Raw genomic sequence first — 15,086 nt, forward strand, 5'->3', positions numbered from 1 at the left:
CAGTGCACATTTAGGGATTGTGTCATTTACTCAAATCGTTATTATAGCTATTGTTTTGTGAAGCTACTAAGCTACTGTAAAATTTAAAGAATATTTGCCCCATCATAATTACTCTCCACACCCAGCTTGGAATTACAAGATCAGGCCTCTGGAATCACTTCAAAGCACTTAATCCAATCTGCTGCTTAAATATGTTGCCTTGCAGAGTGTCCTTAGACCAAAATTTGCATGACCTATTTTCTTTTTAAATCAGAATTGAATCTCCTTTGACTATCCTTGGAGGCAAACTGCAGTAAAAGCATTAGTCGTTTTTCCACTTGTTGGACCAGGTAATTATAGTAAGCCTGGGTCATCTTCACAGAGAGCACGTGTTGAAATAAGTACTGCTGAAAGGAAACATAAAACAAGTTTCCCCAGACAATCACCCTTCCCTGTCAGCAGATTCTACATGTTGTTGAACTTAATACACTAACCTTCCTTTTTCAACTGATGCTGAATGAGAACACAAGACCTTTCTTTTCATACTCATAGTAAACTGCTACAGTTCTTAAAGCATCATACCTAAATCACCTCAGAAGCCATAGGTTTTTTTATTCAGAAGCATCTCTTTTCCTTGAGATTTCTGAATTAACCTTTCCAATCACACTTTTTCTTCTGCTTCCCTCTGATCAAGTACCACATGAAAACAGCTAGTGAAAACAGCTGCTCGGGAACTAAAACTTTTATGTGTAACCTAAAATTTCTAGTGCTAACCAGAATATGAACAAATGAGTTGCCTGAGATTTTTATTTTTCTACCGTGACTCAACAAAAGAACATATTAGGAAAAGTGCCTAAGCAAATTCTCTTATTTTTATCTAATTCATATAATATTATCTAATTCATACAACACAAGAACTAACAGAAACCTTAGCAGAAGATAAATAACAGCAGAAGCTGAAGTAGTTATGCACTCAAGTTACCCACCCAGGTACAACAGACAAATTTCGTTATCAATGCAGAAACCCTGTCAAAACACAAGACAAATTTAAGTAGAAACACAGCTCAGAAGCAGAAGACTGAAGTTAAGTCAACAGGGCCTCCATGAAAGGATTTGGTCTTGCCATCTCAAAGAAAATAAGATACTGCATTTAAAAATTAGGCAGACGTGACACATTTTATAGGTGCAGTTAGTTGAAATATATTGAGGTTTTCTATGCAAAATATATGTGGTTTTCTAATTACACTGTACTGTTAAAAGGACATTTGATTAGATGAGGCAATTTAAAATAGCTAAAACATATTCTTAAATGTGGGACAGTAATTTCACTTAGTAGAAGCACAGGTAATGTGGTAAGCCCAATGCTTTATTTTGGCAGAAGCCTAAAACAGTTTAACAAGGACCTCAGCAAGTTCTCTACATAGGCCTCAGCAAGTTGTCCAAGAAGTACCTAGCATAAGACACTGTTCCCTTTTTAAAAAAATCATCTAATGGATTGGACAGTGAATTACATGTACCCCAAATGCAAGAATTTGATAAAACCCCAGTATTTCAATCAACTCAAAGGAGGCAAACATTCCTGAAGCAGAACAAAAAAAGATGTTCTAAATCTAATCTTGAAATGAACTACCCCATCATAATTAAACTGGATTTGATTTTTAGGGAGCATTATCAGCTTTTCTTTTTAATAAAGAATTTATTATGCAGACAATGGGAATTTACTGTGCAATGAGCTTTTTTCTTTTCTTCCAAAAACACACACTGTGTACCCAATTAAAGATGCTCACATCAGTGAGGAACACAGTGCTTTTTTAGAACAAGGGATTTTTAAAAAAACCAAAACACTACATTTTAGTTTTCCCATCAGTGAGTTTATTTCAGCTGTTCAGAAGAGAAGCTCCACAGTCTGGAACAAAACACACTAATCATGCCCTTCTTTCAGAGGACCTTTGTAAAAATGGAAGTTTGGTAAACAGTTGCCATGAACAAAAGTGATCCAGAGGAGGCTTGTACAACAAAGACATCCCTCACATCTAACAAACCCCATGATGCTCTCAACTGCTGCTGTCAGAAAAGTATCAGTACAGTAAAGATACATCCTACTCAACTATAACAAGGGCCTGCTACATACTTAACCAATACATTAGACTCTACATACTGCTGGGCTGAGGGAAAAAAGAAGAAAAATAACACCACCACCACCACCCACAACCAAAAAACAACCCACACAAACTCCACCCCACAAACTAAAAACTATAAGCTTACCTTAGTGCTTTCCTCAGTGTCTCTATACATGCTACTATGATTTTCGGGTTTTTGTTGTCCAAACCCTTTAGTAATTCTTCTTGTACTGCCTCCCCTTTCTCAATTTCTATATACATTAGACATATATCTAGACCCAGCTCTTTTGCTCTGGCTTTTGGCTGATTGAACACTTTATTTACAACTCCGGATGCTACTTCTCCAGTTGTCCTGAAAGATGAAAGAGAGTTACTTCTGGAACATGTAAGTGAATTAGGTGTTCTACATCGTTATCCACAGAGAAAAAGCACACACAACACCCGAAACATGGATGAAAACTCAGCAAGTCCTCATATAACAGGGACTAAATTCTAAGGTAACTTTGAAGGTAACAACCTTTAAGAGATTACTTCAACCTCTAGTTTAATCAAAAGACCTCCTGCAGACTCAGTGCTAGTTAACATGTTCCCAATACTGGACTACACCAGGCAGTGAATAGTAGAACCCACTTTTGAGAAAGTGTCATTAATACACATTAGTTAAGGTCCACAAATAAATGTTATTTCCTGGAATTGCATGTGTTACAGTTCACTAACATATAGCATTGGTACATAATCCCAGCACAGAATTTCACATCTATTTCAAAGCTTCCAACCAACTAAATCACTTAAATCTAGGGGTATGGAAGGTCGTCAGGTTTCTAAATGAAGCTTTGAGTTTGTTTATTTGGTTTTTAAAGTAAGACTTTTATTCATTTCATTAGGTCACAAAGTCAGTAGACCAAAGCACTGATCTGACCCATTAGGTATTTTTATTTCACCCTCAGGAGTACAGGCTATTTCATGGGCTAGAGAAATACGAGAAACCACCCTGTTAAGAAATTGGCAGGTATGAAGATTCATATTAGTTAAGTTGGATGCAATACTGCATAAACATAACTACATTTTATTTCATGGATGAATGATACAAATACCTCCCTGGGAAAAAAAAAAAGGTCCCTCTATACCCAAGCTGCTTTAGTCAAACAAGAACAGGTATTCCAGTTCACAGCACCTATATCACCAAATTACCAATTCACTTTCTCTACCTTTTCAGAAATCCTTACTACTGCCTTTAATAGCTTCTTTGAACACTGTAAGCAATTTTTGACACGATAATATGCACATGGAGGCCATCTACAAGGAAAGCCTACAATTCAGCAAATTCTCTAGATCAGAAAGCAAGTTCCACTCTCAACAGTAAATATCAGAATTGCTAGTGGCCACTTTACAATTTATCTGCAGCCTTTCTCAGAGACGCACATTAAACTGTCCTCTAACAGTCTACTAATATAGTAAGAAAAGGCTACTTACTTGCCAGCTACATGAGCATTTTCAACATAAGCGAGCGCTGCTTCCAGTCCTTTCAACTGAGCCACTGCATTGGAATCTGTCACAAATTTCTTTATCAATCCAAGATACTTGGACCATTCAGGACTCTTTTCATCATCTATCTTCTGGAAGAGCTTAAGGGCTTCTTCGTAACCATTTAATCTGGCTTTCCAGAGCTGGAAGCAGAAATCAGACATTTAAATATTGTGCTAGTACAACCTTAACTCACCAATCTTGCAAAGCTCTTCAACCATAGTTGAAAGTGCACTCAGTAAGCTGGCATCTGCAAGGTTTCTCTTAAAGACTATATGAATAGTGTGCAGCTGGTCCAAATACTCGTTCTTCTCCTGCCAAGAATGATCTTGAGAGATGCTAGAGAGATGCCAGTGTTCTCCACTGATCTTCAGATGCTCTAACAACCACTGATGAGTAAGTGGGAGCACAATAGTTTCAGCTACAGATGAGTAATTTCTCCGTATGAATGAGCGCACTGATCTTTCAGCATACAAGCTTACACCACACAGATTATCATGCTACTAAATTCTGCTTAATAAACTATATTCAGCCTCTCGGTTAGATTGACCTGATGCAGTTTCAGATCTGTTATCTGCATGCACGCAGCTGTTGAGATTACCTAGCAATGGTGTACCTAGAGAAGTACCACAGATTCACCACAGCAGAGATATACACCAAGCCAAACCCAAAGACAGGATTTCCTACCTTGTGTTCACATTTCTGATCAATGGGCAGTTTCATCCACTCACTGTCGTCCCCCATTGTAATTCTGTAATTATGTAATTACAGTAATTCCTGTGGGGATAGGGATAAAGTTAGAACACAGAAAAATACATGTCAGGTGTTACCCGCATCATACTTCTACTTAAAAAAAAGACAACAAACAAACCCAAAAGACAATCCTGTAGTAAGTTTTATTGCTAATAATGTGCAACCCAAGCTTGTAGTTATATTTAGATACGCACTATTAGGACTAGGCCACTATCTTGTTAACCCTAGAAAGCTATGAGAAGCCATTAAAGATTAGAGAGCAGTGCACTTTGTAATATTTCAGACACTAGGAGTCTCAATCTGAAAGTTTTAGTAAGCTGAGAAGGCATACACAATATAACCTCATCTAAGCTTGAGAAAGCATGTACTATGATTAAGGTGCTAAAACAAAGTGAGTACCCATCAACACTAGAAAACTGACTCTTACATGCTTTCAGCAACAGGTGCCATGAATCAGTGTCAAAAAAAATAATCAGGTGCTAGTTTAAGGACAGCCATTTTAACAACTTCACAAACAGCACAACTGAAATGAACAGTACTGCAAGAAGAACAAAACCCATTTTTTCAAGCTGGCTACTTTATACCCTAATTCTAATGTAGCCAGCATCAGCAACTGTCAACAGAAGATCAATTTCTTACTACACATAGGGCTCAAATCCTTACTCATTCAAGTTCCTAAGTGCTTTCCTCCTCCTTCCCTTTCCTTTTAATTAAAACAGGAATACTGACCATTAGGATATGGGAGATGGGACCTCAGGCTCTGCGCGCACCTCAGACATATTGTACAGCTAACCTGACTGTTTGGAGAGTAACGAGAGTAAGCCTGATGCAAGGAGATCAGCAAAACAAGATTAGCAGCAGCAGTCATGAGGGTTCCCAGCATTATTTATACAAATAAACAAAACCAAACCAGAGAAGGAATAACACATTCCGGCAGACCAGTTTGAATGCATAGACAAAGATGACCAAAATTCTAAAAACTGGCTAGCATATACAACAATTTATCACTAAAGGCATAAGAATACCCAATACTAGCAGAGTATTCCTAATGCAAATTCCACCTATTCCAGCAAAGCTGCATACTTTAACCTACAAAGTATTTCACCTAATGCACAGAGGTTCTCCGCAGAAAATTAACCCCTAGAATTAGGAGTGTAATTTCACTGGCGTAAGTTAACATAAGCAAGTTCTCCAAAGCCTTCTGTCAGCCACACAACACTAACATACGGCTAACTTGATAGAAAAATTAGGTTAGCAACAGTCCACAATAAACACAGTCCTTTCTCTTCCTTCCTGGATTAATTAGAAAGTACTTTAAAAAAACCACACCAACCCAATCCCCCAATAATTAAAAAAACCAAACCACACCCAAAACAAACAATAAAAAAAACACCCAAAAAACCCCACCAGTTATCAACACCCACACCAAACTACCATAAGCTTACCTTAAATATTTACAAATTCCTATGGATGTTAACACTGTTCTCACTATAATTACATAAACCTACTAATTTGCCCAATGGCAATAAAGCAAAAGTCAATGTCAGGACAGAAGTTGACTATGCATATAATCAAGCGTATCCATGCATTATTATCGTTTGTCCTTCTCATTTCACAAACAGTGGGCTTTTTCCTCTTGACATCAGCACAATGGTACTGAGAAGTTTGATTTTTAAGAAAAAAAGAAAATTGCTGAAAGGGCCAAGCCTTCATTAACCCCAGAACTACAAACCACTGAGAATGAAGGGATCACTCTGCTCATTATTTAAGAAATGAAATGCACAGAAGTGAGGCTACCTAAAGCCCATTCTACTGAACTATTAATTCTGGTACATTAGCTTTTCAAATGTACTACTTATTAAAAAGGAAAAAACAGCTCTGGATTAAATACTGGTCACACCATTCCTCCGTGACAGGTATTGGCTAGAAAAAGGTACTCTGACTTAAGTTACAATGAAAATAAAACTCAAGCTTTGAAATGCCATACCAAAACCAAACAACCACAAGATGTCAACAGGGCATGCAAGTTATAACAGCTTTTTGCATCAAAGCCCCACCAGCCTTTCGCAACAGATATTGCTTTCATCTGTTCAAACTCTTCTGAACTCTACTGCTTTCTTTTTTCTCTGCCCAAACCACTCTGCTGTTCTCTTATCCCCTCCTTCAGCCTACTGAAAGAGAGGGGTCAAAATTAAACATAAATCAACAGCCTCCTGATTCACATTCAATGCATTTTACCTATTAAAGAAGGCAATAAACCCCAAAAATATAAAACACACACCCCCCCCAACAAAACCCCAACATACCCCCAAACAAAAAGCCACCCCCCACATAAAAACAAGACACTCTTGGCATATATGGAGGCGAAGTGCAAAACTCTATCTGGCTCTATGATTGTGACGATTTCTCTCCAAAAGCAAAAATGAAATTGCATTCACATTAAAGACTCTTCAAAGAGTTCACCTAGCAAGGGATGCAGGAATGGACTAGTGTGAAGGAAGTTACAGCAGCAGACTTCCTTCTGCCATTCAAGTTAGTTCTGCAGCCAAGTGCTGTCAGGAAAGACACAGCTTTGCCAATATAAGCTGTGCTTGCATTAGGAATACCTTCATCTTAACAGATCAGTGTAGAAATAACAGGGTACTTCCCCGGTGTGCATGTCGGTGGCATAAATAAATAAATACAGTGGTCTCTTCCTAAACTCACACCTGCCTTTGCCAAGAATAAGCAGAGTGAACTTAACAGGAAATTAGGTAGTTCTGAATCCTGCTCAGAAACCTGGAGGTAGTTCAAACCATTACTTGCCTAAATCATTTTGCTGAGGAAAGCATAAGGAAACAATACAAGGACAATAGTGCTTTATTTCTTTTTCTGGTTTCTTTGTGAATAACTAAGATACCTGCCAGCAGCAGAAAACAGCAAAATGGAGTTTAGGCACCCATACTAAGATAAACCGCCACCTACACCCTATTCTTTTAGAAAAACAGTGAGCAGCATGAACTTCCTACTTCAACAACTAAAAGAAACATTTATTTCCCTCCAGAAATCTGTTCCACCAAGGAAAACCTTATTGTAGGACAGCAACTACCTTACTACAATCGTAAAATCAGTTCCAACCCTAAAGTGAGGAGCTATTAAGGCGGCTTGTAAATCGGTATGGTCTTGCAATGGACAAGTATTTTTACCCTTCCATAACTACAAGAGCTCATTGCTACAAAGTGCGACCTCTTGCTTGTAGACTCCAGCAATGCGTTACAGAATCTAGAAGAAGAGGATCTAGGATCTCCCTTCCCAGCACCACAATGTACTTGGCTTGGGGCAGGGGGGAGGAGAGGGGGAAAAGCAGACATGATGGGACAGACGGGGGGGGGGGGGGGCAGACAACCATGAAACTGTATTTTCTCACCCACTTTTTTCAGTCTGGTTAAGTCAATGCCCCTACTATTTTTAGTCATTAACATCTACAATGGTTCCTTCAATTATAAAATAGGTTAAGTTGCCTTCTGTGCCGAATCTGGCATCTAAAAATAGCTATAAAATTATACTCCCCACATCAACTTACAAATCCCTTTAGAATAGACAGTTTATCAGAAAGTATTCCATGGTCATGGAGGAAGAGCTCCTTCTTATACATCCCATCTTTCTAGCTTCATCACTGCTCACGCCTGTCCTAATGCCAAGATCTGTCTACATCTTGCATTTACCAGAATAAAAGACTGTTGTTTCTCCCTTCAGTTAAGTCACTAGGTGTTCTATGTTCATAGAATATCTGATATTTGACAAAAAGTGCTTTTTTTAAAGCTCCTTTGCAAAGACATATAAACCTCCAGCCATTACTTCTCAACATCCAAATAGCAAGTAGCCTCATTATACAATAAGCAGCTAAATGATGTTATTCCTAGTGAATTGGCAGCAATGAATAGTTTGACCTACATAGCTTTCTTGTTACCACAACTCAGAACAAACGTATTTAAATCTTGCAGTAACAATATTATTTTTGGTAGAATCCCGAAAACAAGACCTCCAAAGTGACTGAACCACCAAAATAAGTTTTCTGAGAGAGGTTTGTTATTAATGTGGTCAACACAACATTTCCAAAAGCAAGTCAGCTGAGCAATCTGCAACGGAGATGAATAGCAAATCCTCCCTGACAGTTCTTGGCAGGGCAAGTCCCTATATTTTGGAGTGGCGAAAAAATTCAAACCATCAAGGAAAGAATAGGATGTCTTTCAAAGGGAGACCATGCAAAAGCAGCAAGAGCAGAAAATATTTACAAGGCAGCACAAGTGCAAGAATTTCAAATGTAAAAGTGAGAATTCCCCGCTGAACATAAATAAGTTTAAGAAACAAATTTGGCAACACGTTAAGAGATTATGGGAAAGCATCAATACATGAAAGTTTGGATTAACCACGCTCTGCTCTGAACAGCTCCTACTCAGCTTCTAAATAAATGCTTTCTCTGCTACAATTTTTGAGGACCAAATAGCATCAACCTTTCAGCTTCATAGTATGGGGTATCACTGAAGAGAATCCTTTCATCGTAAACATCCTAAAATGTGTTTTATTTTGAAGCATACACTTATCACCTATCACTATGTTTTATTGTGAAGTTTCAGCTTCTAGACCATTTTCTACAGAAAATGTGCAAAGGCAAACTAGGAAGGCATTTTAAGCTAAACAAAACCAGATGTTCATTGATACCAATTGTCCACTTCTCCCGATTCACTTCCACCTATTGAACATCACCGTTGCACAAGAACGGCATCAAGCATTTCAATACTTTGAAAGCTTCTCAGAAACTTTATGCAAAAAAATATGTTCCAAGAAAGCAAGACAAGCCTTTTAAAAGGAAAAAAAAAAAATGTTTGAAACATTCCTATGCAGTAGGGCACATACTTGGAGAGCATATAGGTAAGTCTTGGGTCATACTTGCTCTTTGGCTCTGAAAAGATTTCACTTCCTCAGAAGTTTATTCCAGTGTGCTTTCGGTATTTGCCAGCAAAACCTTCATTAGATACAAGTAGCTCAGAAAAAAGGCTGAAAAATTTAAGTAACCATAACTTAGTTAAATTTTTATTTTAAACAACACCTGGACACACTAAGTATTTTGAAGGACACACAAATGTAAGAACTATCACCTACTCAGTCAATGCAAGAATGCAATTGCTGTAGTAAATTTTTATTATCTTCAAAAGGAAAACTGAAGTCCTGAACAATCCTGAACTACAGATACCTGCAAAAGCAGCAGTCAGAAGAACTTTCAGTCAGACTGTAAACGTGCTTTCCAGCTTCAGTCCACATATCTTTTGATGACAGAAAAGAACAAGAGGTTAAAAAAAGCCACAGGAGATTATTTGCTGCTTAGGCAATAAAAAATTTCCTATGAAATTTTTAAGGGTGGCATTTTCAATTAAAAAAGCAAATGGAAGTTGTGAGATCCACAGACTCCTGATGAAGGGAAAGTAGGACCTCAGAATAATAAAAAAGGAGAAATGCATGCTGAAAAAGAATTGTTTTGCAGGTTGTGGAGTAGATGCTAAGAGAAGATACTGCTTCAGCAGCAACAAAACAGCATTCAAGAATGAACAGCATTAAATTATCTCTTGCCTGCTCTAACTCATATGCCCTAACTCAGCTCAATGACACCTTAATAGCATGCTTTAATACATGGCCTCTGAAAGTAACTAAGACTGCTTTCCAATGCACCCAACAGTGAGAGACAATGCAAAATAAACTGCTACAGGTAAGAGCAAAAACTGTTTCTTGCTGCAGGGGTGAGCCTGGAGGGAAGCCAGTCTTACAGAGCAAAGAGGGGCAAGAGGGAAAAGGCCGACCCATGGGCCAATTTGCAGGCACTGACATAATGCTAAGGGTGGCCGGCTGGAGTGAAAGATGTGGGAAGGGCTGTGTGTATTAGCTGCAAACTCCCCCACCCCTCAAGGCATTTATAAATCTCGGACATAGAACGGCTTGTGTGATGTTCTTTAAAAGGATAGTCTGAACGGCTGATAGAGGCAAGCTCCCAGGAAGACATCACACCGCAGGACCCACCGCTAGCCCCCTCCTCCACGGGAGGCAGGCTCCAACACAGCAGCAGGGCCCTCTGCACCCCCGCCACCCCCAGCGCCTTCCAGAAGAGCACCCTACCCGCTCCCAGAGGTCCTCCTCCTCCCGCCGCCGCCGCCGCCGCCCGGGGAGGTTTCCCGTTCCGCACCGGTACCCGTACCGGGCAGCAGGCCGCGGCTGGAGCCCGGGGCAGCCGCGGAGCGAGACTCCCGCCCGGCATTATTTATGCCCGCCGCCCTCCCACGAGGGCCGGGCCGGGCGCCGGCGGCCACTCACCCTCACGGCTGCAGGCCGGCTCGGCGGCGGGCGGGGAGCGGCGGGCCCGGGCCGGTCCCTCCCCGCCGGCGGGCGGGGCTCGGGGCGCCGCGGCCGCACCTGGGCGGGGAACCGGCCGGCGCCGGGGCCAGACAAAGGCGGGCAAGGCCGAGCCCCCGGCCCCGCCGCACTCCCCCTTCGCTCCCCGCGGGGCCGGATACGCGTGTGTCCCCGGGCGGGGGCCACCGGCGACCATCTCGGCCCGCGGTTCTCCTGAGTCACGCCCGCACCACCCCGCACCCCTCAGCACAATCGCCCCCGTAGCAGAGGCGGCTGCGGGCACACCCGAGCACGGAGCAGGCGCCACCCCAGGCCCCTGACGGAAGGGGGCAGCAGGTCTGAGAGCCGACAGGAGGGACGCGGCCTGCCCTGCAGAAGGAGAACGCAGCACCTTCACCAGTAGGTGCAGAGGAACCGCCTGGCACCACATCATCCCCACGTTTTGTGTCCTGCTGCGAGATGGGCGATGACAGCGCTCCAGGGGAACCGATTCATCAGCAATCTCTCTAGCCCATCACCTGACATTGAGATTCTTTTCCTACAGCGAAAGTAGCTATCGAAGAAGCTGCTATGGTGGAGACCAGCTGCCAATAGCATCCTCCCAGGAAGAGCACCAAGCCATATGATGCAAGGCTGTGGTTCTTCAGACATCTTTTTAGCCTGCTGAAGAAAGCAGCCCCTGCCAGGCACTCCAGCACCAGCCCCGCTCCCCACTGAACAATCACCCAAGTTACTTTTTTCCCCCCCTGCAACAGGGAGACACGAACATTGCTTGACAGCTTCTGCTTCTCAGCATTTGACATTTGCAGTGACTGAGCTGCCATAGAGACAACGCCAAACAACGTGCAACTGCTCAGGTCAAAAGACTCTTTATTCAAACAAGCTGTGGCAATGTTTAATTCAAACACGAGGGTATGAGGCTCTCCCATGTCACACTTCAGAACTCCACCCCTCTAAGATGAGCCACTGGAACAGTCTACAACAAAGCAACAGCAACAACGCCATATTAATTTTAGACTACGTTCTCTTGAAACCAACCATTCAGTTACAGGTACAAATAGCTTTAACGCCATCCTACTCTGGCAGAGACTTCACAAACCATTTACATTAGATAATTTACAAACAAATTAACAATATACATTTATAAATTTCTTTTGAAAACCAGAAAAGGACACCTGCTGGTACCATGGACATGGAACAGAGGTGAGGTAAGGAAGGGGGAAAACAAAGAGAACCAGATGATCGCTGACCATGACTCTGAAAACCCTAATTAGAAGGTTAACAAGTATTTACATCTCTCAAGGGTCCTTCAAGTCATACATCCTACACACCAGAATCTTCCAAGTTAGATACTTAATATTCAGAGTGGTTTCTAATTGTGCGTGCTGTCCAGGATGTTCATAAAAGATCTATAAAAAGGGGTGAACAGAGGTGTTACAGTTTACGGATGACACAATTAACAAGGGTAGCAAGAAAAAACAAAAAAAGGATTGTCTGAAAGAGCTCTGAACACACCAAGTGAACTTCAGCTATAAATTTATCATCTAACATATGCAGTGATGCAAAAAAGAAACAACCTGTAGCATTACACTGGAAGTCAGGTTTTCCAAGCCAACTATCAAATGGGAACAAGACCTTACTCTTAACAGACATAGGTATGAGAGCATCAGCTCCACCACGGCAGAGCAGGTTTTCAGAAGCACAGGCCCAGAATCACAAAACTGGCCCCTATCAGGGAAAGGGCAAGAGCCAGTGCAGCAGTTAAGTCCCACCAAACACAAGTCATACGCAATACTTTATTATATTAGAATATCAAACAAAAAGTCTTGCATCCTAACTCTCATTTCCCAGGCTTCTGAAATCCAAATTTCATTTATTTTTGTATAGGTGTCACATAAATAATTTTTTTCCCTAGCAGGTTCCCTAGTTAATGTTCCCAACTTTGTATTCTTGATAACTACCTTCAATATATCCACAACAATTTGTTTAGAACCAGTTTGTTGTACTTGAAGGCCATTTTTTCTAGATTCTGCTTTGATATATCACTCCCTTGATGCTACTTCAAAAGTTTAACCCTATTGCAACTCTGGAGGGGGCACAAAAAAACAATTAGAAGATGCATTTAAGTTTTAAATGGGGGAAGCTACCAAACCAGCAAAGTTCAAAGAAAGACCAAACCTGAAGCAAAAAATTCACACCAAATTCTAGTTTTTGCAAAATCAACTGATCTGATATTGACACCAAAGAGTGAAAACCAGTCACTCTTCTTTCTGACCTGACCCTATTGCAGTTTCAGTAATAGATTTTTATGAGTAGCCTTTTAGAATACTTCAGTATTTGAGACTCTCAGCATTTGGAAATATGCATCTTTACAGTTTCTGACTACTAGATGTGTTCACTGAAAGTCCATAGCAATGCTTTCTCTGATACGTAAGCAGTAAATAAGGAAGGTCTCCCACAGCTGGTTGCCCAACATCAACAACTGCTCATCCATCCCCTTCTCATCTGCAAAAAGAAACTTTAACAGCACTGCAGTTCAGCAGAAGTACTGGAAAATGAAACACTGAACACGAAATAATACATCAGCAAAAGAGGAAAACTGCAGAATACTTAGATGAAACCCACTGAACACAAATCAGTTGGAAAATTGTAGCAAATGACTCTTCTAAAAATCAAATTTAAAAAAAAACAACCATACAGAGTCGAGGTCAGCTTCGGCAGCACAGAAATTTAATTCCTCAGTCTCCGCTACACAAAACTTGGGTTCTCTCACTGAGAGAGGCCCAAATTCAGGACAAAACCCTCCTGCACAGCAACCTGAAAGCTACTGTCTTAAGACTCACAAGACGCTGACTCAGAAACAGACTCAAATGAAATAGAAAGCTGTGGAGGGGAACACTGGACCCACATCCCTGCCCAGACCCTCTTCACGCACACTAGAGGAGATTCCACAGGACAGCAGAGCTGCAGAAACGGAGATGAACTCACGTCTGTCATTTTAAGATCAGGATCACCTCAAGGGACATTTTCCTTAGGTCATTTTAGAGGAGAAAGCCAACCCTGCACGAAGCCTCCGAAAGGCACGCGAGGGGGCGAAGATGCCGGGTCCCTGTTCCCCTCCAGCAGCGGTTCGAAGGGGCCGGGGCCCCGGGTACGCCCTGCCGCCCAGGCAAGGCCCCGGCAGCTCGCGACCACCCCGGGGCCCGCAGCGACGGCACGAAGGAGACGATGGCGGCGGAGCGGCTCTAGCCGCGGCTCCTCCCGCCCCGCAGCCGGCCTAGACAACGGGCACCTCCCGGTACTAGGCCGCGGCCTCCCACCCCTACCGGCCGTGGCCCCCGCAGCTGCGGGAGCGGCTCCAGTCGAGGCCAGCGGCCGCGGGTGGTTCTCGGGAAGGGATGTCGGCACCTCTTAGGGCCGCGCCGCCGCCCGGGTCCCGGGGAGGCTCGGGCCTGGCGGTGGGGGAGGCCTGGTCCGGCCTCCCACGGGCCCGGGAAAGCGGGGCGGGTGGGGGAAAGGGCTAGACCCACTAGCGAGACAGGGATGGTGACGGTGATCAAGGGCCGGACACGGCGCCGCTTACCTGGGCCCCAGCGGGTCGGGCGCGGCGAGCCTCCAGCCGCTCCTCGGCGGGGTTTGAAATCACTAACACCACCCGCACCTCCCAGTGTCCTCAGCGCCCGTTGGCCGGCGCCAGCCCCACCCACGCCCGCACACGCGTACTTCATTGGTCTGTTTGAATGCGGGAGCGGTTGAAGCGTATCCGGCACTCTCGTCAGGCGGCGGCGGGAGGGGACCCAGGCGGGCCCTGGGTGGAACCGGGGCGCCGCAGCAGCGGCCCGGGCTCCGGCCTGCTGTCCCGGGCTGGGAGGCTCGGACCCCAGTGGGGTGCGGCCCCGGAGCAGCGCCCGGTAGCCGGTACCGTGGGCGGCGGCGTACTGAGGCCGCCGAACTGCTAAAGCAGCTCCGAGGCGGCTTCGTCGGGCCTTCGGGAATACCCCGTTGCAGGGACGCGGGCGTTCTCCAGTGTGACTGGTGACGCCGCAAGCAGCAGCCGTGCGTTGTTGGAGTGCAGCGTGTTCTCCCTCCTTTGTTTCTTCACCTCAGCTGAAGCAAGCAAAAGAATTCTTAAGGGGAATCAGAAGACAAAGGATGGGAAAGTGCCATCTGCACAACCACAACTAATCTTAACAGTGCTGTCTCTCCCCACCTAACATTAATATATATTTAAACTAAGCGTCCATCTCTGGGGTCCTCAGCACAGGAAGGACATGGACCTGTTGGAGCAGGTCCAGAGGAGGCCACAAAAATGATCCGAGGGCTGGAGCA

The 15,086-nt window shown here is 43.4% G+C and overlaps 1 protein-coding gene across 2 annotated transcripts in view; it reads right to left on the reverse strand.

Annotated features, from left to right (window-relative positions):
• The window catches only part of CKAP5 (cytoskeleton associated protein 5), a 54,069-nt gene extending 39,600 nt beyond the window's left edge, over positions 1 to 14,469 (reverse strand). For both annotated transcript variants that reach the window (XM_064462584.1, XM_064462583.1), the window contains exons 1-4: positions 14,341 to 14,469; positions 4,311 to 4,400; positions 3,573 to 3,766; positions 2,245 to 2,451 (exon numbers count right to left, since the gene is read on the reverse strand). In XM_064462584.1, coding sequence (XP_064318654.1) covers positions 2,245 to 2,451; positions 3,573 to 3,766; positions 4,311 to 4,367 — 458 coding nt within the window. In that variant the 5' untranslated portion in view covers positions 4,368 to 4,400; positions 14,341 to 14,469. The remainder of the gene's footprint in view (positions 1 to 2,244; positions 2,452 to 3,572; positions 3,767 to 4,310; positions 4,401 to 14,340) is intronic.
• Between the last annotated feature and the right edge of the window lie 617 nt (positions 14,470 to 15,086).

Source organism: Phalacrocorax carbo, chromosome 10, assembly GCF_963921805.1.
Source record: "Phalacrocorax carbo chromosome 10, bPhaCar2.1, whole genome shotgun sequence".
In the NCBI taxonomy this organism is placed as follows: Eukaryota; Metazoa; Chordata; class Aves; order Suliformes; family Phalacrocoracidae; genus Phalacrocorax; species Phalacrocorax carbo.